At 53.5% G+C, this 6,284-nt stretch overlaps 1 protein-coding gene across 1 annotated transcript in view; it reads left to right on the top strand.

The window, feature by feature from the left end:
• Tmem255b (transmembrane protein 255B) overlaps positions 1 to 6,284 on the top strand; it is a 27,862-nt gene that overhangs the window by 19,145 nt on the left and 2,433 nt on the right. Inside the window, exons 5-8 of the mRNA XM_021219696.1 lie at positions 461 to 541; positions 1,426 to 1,511; positions 2,221 to 2,380; positions 3,266 to 3,409. Coding sequence (XP_021075355.1) covers positions 461 to 541; positions 1,426 to 1,511; positions 2,221 to 2,380; positions 3,266 to 3,409 — 471 coding nt within the window. The remainder of the gene's footprint in view (positions 1 to 460; positions 542 to 1,425; positions 1,512 to 2,220; positions 2,381 to 3,265; positions 3,410 to 6,284) is intronic.

Here is a 6,284-nt window from a genome sequence, read left to right on the forward strand (position 1 = left end):
AGGTGACTGAGTGACTGGATGCACAGGTGACTGAGTGACTGGATGCACAGGTGACTGAATGGCTGGATGCATAGGTGACTGGATGTATAGGTGACTGAGAGAATGGATGAATATATGGGCACTTAGGATGGATGATTGAATCAGTCCCAAATCTTCCTTGTCCCTCCTAGAAGAAGAAATTTGCTTTACTTTTAGAAAGACAGAAACCTGGTGCCCCTGGCGAGGTGTAGAACACCCCGTGGCCCATTCAGCAGCACGCCCCTTGTCCTTGTGCCGATGTCTGCCCAGCAGACAGATGGAGGGTATCTGTAATCTTTCCCCCTGTGGACACCACACGATTGCTACGGAAATCAATAACTCGTGTGGCCTCAGTTCTGCCCCAGCCCATGGAAGGCAAGTCTGAAATGGCCATTCCTGGTAGGGGATGACCACTCTGACTGGTCTACATTTATTTCTTTAGGAGCCAAGGCCTCTCACTGCGGGAAGATGCCAGTTTTACTCCAGTGGGGTTGGGTACTTGTATGACGTCTATCAGACAGAGGTGAGTCCGTTCGGCAAGTGTGCCTTCCACATCCCCCTTCTGTGTCTGATTAAAATGGCTGTATTGGTTCACACAGATCTTCTGCTGTATGGATACAAAGGCATTGGGAGCCAGGAGCTATCCTTGAGAGTTCAATGCCTGGGTTCTCTCTGAGATCACAGCTGTGCGCCTTCCTCTTTGACACAGTGTTAGCACAGTGTCGGGATTCATCTCCCCAGTTCTGCATGGTCAATTAGCATCCCCATTAGCATCTTCACTAACTTAGTCACTGCCCGGAAACACTGGAGTAACACATGTGCAGTGTTCAAGGGATTCTCTGGACTGGGGCAGCTGAAGTATGACCTCACTCTTGAGTGAGATACCAGGAAGAGCAAGTGCACACACAGCAGCTGACCCTTGAGACTGGCCCAGGTGGGCACTGGCAGTGTGGTTCAGTGGGCAGATGCTCCACACTAGTGCTGTGGAGATTTGTTGACTCAGCTGAACAAGGCTGGTCACACCAAGTGCCCAGGCCAAGGAGAGGCAGAAGTCAGGATGGCAAACAGGTCACAGATTCTCTTATCAATAAGACCTGAGGTCTTCAGACCACAGAAGGTTGAAAATGTATGTGCCGGGCATTCCAGAAAGGAGCTGTTGTATATTGTGGGGGATGGGGTGAGACTCTGACAGCCCTGCCTTGCCTAGTCCTGTTCAGTCCCATGTTGTCCTGCCCTGCCTAGTCTTGCCCTGCCTCACGCACCCAGCCCCACCCTGTCCCATCCTAACATGGGTCAGTGAGGGTCCTGGCAATGAAGCTCTGCTCCTGGGCAGGAGAAGGTCTTGGACACAGGCTGCCAATTGCCTGTGTAGGATAAGGTATAAGCCTGGCTGTCACTCTACCCCAGGTCACCTGCTACTCTTTGAATGGACGGTGCCAGTTAAAGGTGAGGAGCAACACGTGCTACTGCTGTGACCTCTACGCCTGTGGAAGGTAAGGCTGCATCAGGAGTCTGTGTGCACACACATGTAAACATGCATAGTATGCACACACATGCATGTGCATGAGCACAAGAAAGACCCTGGGCAGGACATCTGTCCGTGAGCCAGAGGGGCCCCCATTTCTTCCTTCCTGCATCCACTTGCACTTCCTGCTTCTTCCTGCCGCATCTAATTTCAGCATCTCAATGGTGGGTCCTCGGAGTGGTTGGGTTTCCATCCAAGAGCGTCCAGTGTGTGGAAGTACCTGGAGGTCCAGGGAGGTCCACACACCTTGAGGCAGCTGGCCAGCACATTCCAGCCGTGGGCCGCTTCGTTCCCACTCAGAGCTGAGACCTACCTACAGCGTTTTCTTGGGAAACACGTGGAGAACTGAAAACACAAAAATGCTTGGTTACTATTCTGGCGTGGAGGGTAGCTCAGCCACTGTCCCAGTTGGCCATTAGGGGCCCAGAGCTAGTAATTTGGGACATCCTGTGTCCATCTGACGCCTCACTGTGGGGCCCCGTGGAGCCTCCCTGGCTAGTCCATAGAGAAGCAGAGGTCTCTAACTTGTCTAACTCAACATTTTCCCCTGTGTAAGAGGAGACCAGCACTGTTAGAGCCAGAAGGCCTCGGGCACTGGGGGCCCCAGGGTTTGTGGTGCGGCCTGTCATCTGGCTGTGATCTAGCAATGGGGGCAGTAACTATTCTCCCTCCTACAGCACAGAGCCCTCGCCTGCCTACTATGAGTTTGTGGGCGTGCGTAGCTGCCAGGACGTGGTCCACCTGTACCGGCTGCTCTGGGTGTCCGCAGTGCTGAATGTACTGGGCCTGTGCCTGGGCATTATCACAGCTGCGGTCCTGGGGGCCTTCAAGGACATGGTGAGTGGTGGCTTCCTGTGTGTTTCCATCCAGTCAACCCTAGCCTAGAGTTCAGGGCCTTCCCCTTCAGGAGAACTCAGTGGCTCCCTCAAAGGAAGACCCAAACTCCCAAGTCACCTGCATGTCAGGTGGCAACTAGGACCACCAGTCACTGGTTCTAGATACGGCACCTGACAACCCACTGGGTGAATCTTCTCCCACCCTCTTAGGCAGGAAGACCTTATTGCCATCTAAGAACAAAATGTCACTCTGTCACTGTGGGGTTCATGGCTGCCTGGATGGGGTGGTTCTGGGTAGGGCTTGGACCCCATTTTAACAAGCTGAATGAATGTGAAAGCTGAAATTCACCCCTTCCTCGGAACTTCTCTCTGAGCCAGCCCTGTTGAATCTACCCTTGAGCCCTAGCCTTACATCACTGGTAGAACTTCCCCTTTGTCCTCTCAGGGCCCATGGCAAACCCTTTAGGGTTCCTTCCAAGTCCACAGGGCTGTAAACCATTGCCTGGGCCATTCTTGTTTTGCTTGTCCTGTGGTCCCAGGGGCGTCGGCCATTGGTTGCGTTCTTCAGCGGCATTCCAGAACCATTGCTTAGCTCTTCCTTCTTGTTGCTAGGGAAATTTAGGGGATGTCTTGGCACGTCCCAGATTCCCATAGTCTAGTCCTTGGGCTCTACCAGGCTGCCTCTTCAGGTGGCAGCTCCAGGTGGTGACTCCAATGGAGAGACCATGTGTAGAGGATGCCAGGCCTTTCTGTGAGGTCATGAAGAGAAGACAGGCCTACTCTTCGTGGCTTGGGTTAGGGCTCTCCAGAAGGCCAGGCTGCAGGTCTGAATACTACCTCGAGTGGCTGTGAGGGTCGGGTGGTCATGCCCCTCCCCTCTTCACAGGTCCCTCTGTCTCAGCTGGCCTATGGCCCATCGCCGCCACCTCAGATCCTCTACAACCCTGCACAGCAGATCCTCGCCTACACCGGCTTGTGCCCTCCGTCTATGGGTGTGCCAACCTGTTCCTCCTACCCTCTGCCACTACAGGTAGGTATGCTGTGACGTCGGTGGTTATTTCTGTGGGCTTCCAGGTAGGCAGGGTAGGGCAGCGGGTAGAGACAGATGGACTTTGATGTAGATAATGTGGAAGGAAGGAGATCCTTACGGGCTGGGCCATGTCATTTTCAAGGCTCACTTCTCTTCATGGCTCACAAGAGAGTTATTTCAAAAGCTGTTTATTTTAGCTATCCTACTGGTAAGGGGGGGATGCCAACAGCTGCCTGGGTTCCGAATACTTGTAAGCCAGTGAGTGTTCTATGTGGAGCCAGGTGCTTGCCAACAAAGGTGTCAACCCCACAGGGCTCATGTGCCCAGTGCTACAGACCCTGTGAACCTCAGGGGAGGTGGTCTGCAGCGAGGTCCTGTTTGACCAGGGCTTTGCCTCTCCTATTTCCATTCTTAGCTTTGGCTTGTTCATATCCTGTGAAGCTCTGCCGGCCATGGGTAAGATGGCCCCAGTTGTCCAGCGGGACTGGACTGGCTCGGACTTGCCATTGTGGACTTGTGGGGCTGTGAGCCTCCTGGCTTGCATTTTAGTTAGCAATGTCCTGTCGAGACCCCCTAGTCGTGACAAACGAATCATCTGTAACTGTTGCCCAGTGTCTCCTGTGGGGAGATTGAGATCCCAGGTCTAGACAGACCTTTCTAAGTGGGAAGATGCCTGCTCACGCAGCCGGGCTGGCCTGCAACCTGGCTGGTAGGTGGCTTGTCTTACGGCACCAGCAGAGGCAGTTATGAGACGCCCAGAGCTGTGCTGAGTAAATGTTGAATTGAGTCTCTTTGACCTGTGGGCCTGGTGAATGGGGTGAAATCACTTGTTTTGAAGACACAGGTCCTCAGGTATGGCCCCCAGGAGACCCCTGTCTAATGAGTCATACTGACATGAAGTATGAGGCCTCGCCAAGCAAAATGACACTTTGGGGAGGACATGAATGTCCACCTCTGACCATCTCGGATAGAAAGAGCTGTCAGAGCCCTAGGACTGACCCAACATTGTGACCACATGTAAGCAGCACTTGGGAGACTTGTAACCATCGGGGGACCACGTTTGTGAAGTGGGGGCTGACAGCACACAGAGCTGGAAGAAGGCTTGGGAACCCCCAGTGTCTGGGACCTTAAAGTGCAGCTTCATTCTGTTTTCCAGGGATCACTGGTGTCCTGGGCTCAGAGAGTGAGGTCACTGTATTGCTGTCTCACCTTACCCCTTTCCTCTGTACCTCAGTTTCATCTCTGGTTGCCTAGAGATGAAGCTGGGGCTGCAACTCCTGGACTGCTTGGGTCCTTTGGGCTCTGGAGAAGGGGTGCTGCAGTGGTTCATCGCAATGTTGGGGAGCAGGTCTGGTTTCTCAGTGTGACACCCCCAGGCGGTGCTAGTGGGGCTTCCCAAAAGGGAACTGGACCTTCATCTACTGGAGCCACAGGGACCCCTAGGTCCTTTGGGATAAAGTTTGGCTCGGGACTGACTCTCTCCTCTCTGGAGCACTGGAGGCAGCTATGTCTAGGGTCAGGGAATGAGATGGTCCTGGTGGTGATTCCAAGGGCAGGTGGCACCAGCAGAAGCAGCAGCAGCTCCAAGGCCTCTGCCTTTCGATGGAATTTCCATGTTGGCTTCGAGAAGGATCTCCCTGGTCTCCATCTCGGGAAGAATGCTATCTCCTCAGGCTGCAGCTCGACCTGAAACCCTGCTCTGCTCTCCTGGCCTCTTGTCACATCCACATGCAAGACTGTTAGTACTGTCTCTTGGTAGCCTGGATAGGGTTCCCGTAGCTGCTGTCACTGCCTTTGGACACTGAGACCCACGAAGTCCCATAGATGCCAAGAACACAATTCCAGAGCATAGCCGGTGCAGGCAGAACACATGATGCTCCACAGGGATAATGAAGAATGCAGAAGGTGCGCTTCCATTTCCTCCTGCCTGGAGTCTGTCCTGGCGCCTTCCTGCCTCTCGGTCTCGAAGGCCTGGCCTAAGGAAGAATGGACAGCTGTGGAGAGCTGCCGGCCTGTTCTCACGGGATGTGAGACTCCCCATGTGGTGTTCTTCCCTGTTCCCCGTGGAAAAGGATAAATACTCCCCTGTGGTGGCACATAAGAGACAGTCCGTCACCGCAGATACACTTTTGGGAACGTAGAAGATGACCTGCCAAGTTCCATGGACACGGGCTCTTCTCCTACCTTCTGGGACTTTTGTGGGGCTTCCCTTCCTCTCAGAGGAGGGCTGAGACCCCGCCCTCTGGGCTGAGACCCCGCCCCTCTGGGCTGAGACCCCACCCTCTGGGCTGAGCAGCTTTTCATGGTGGCAAGTGTGAGAGAATAATTGCACATATGTTTTGCAGTCATATTTCTGTAGAAACAGGCATATTGGATGAGCCGCGTGTTCCCTTGGAACAATGGAACGAATGCTGTCTCTACAGACCAATGGAGACAGAAGGAGATAGTTTAAGTGTCCTGTAGAAGTCATTAGCAGCCAGCAAACATCGGGCCCATGCTTAACCCAGCAGCTTGCCCAGAATGACAGCAGAGATTAGCTTGAATGGCAGTTCTGGGGCAGCAATCCTGGCCGCCTCTGTGTGGACAAGAACTGCCTTCATGGAGCCTTGTTTAGTGAGCTGCTTTCATCCAACTTCCCCAGTGGTTGGCTCTGCGGTTCCTAGTGGTTTATCCTGTGGTTCCTGGTGGCTTATCCTGTGGTTCCTGATGGTTTATCCTGTGGTTCCTGGTGGTTTATCATGTGGTTCCTGGTGGTTTATCCATCTTATGGTTTCTGGTGGTTTATCCTGAGGTTCCTGGTGGTTTATCCTGTGGTTCCTGGTGGTTTATCCTGTGGTTCCTGGTGGTTTATCCTGAAGTTCCTGGTGGTTTATCC

The sequence above is a fragment of the Mus pahari genome, chromosome 19 (assembly GCF_900095145.1).
Source record: "Mus pahari chromosome 19, PAHARI_EIJ_v1.1, whole genome shotgun sequence".
Lineage (NCBI taxonomy): Eukaryota > Metazoa > Chordata > Mammalia > Rodentia > Muridae > Mus > Mus pahari.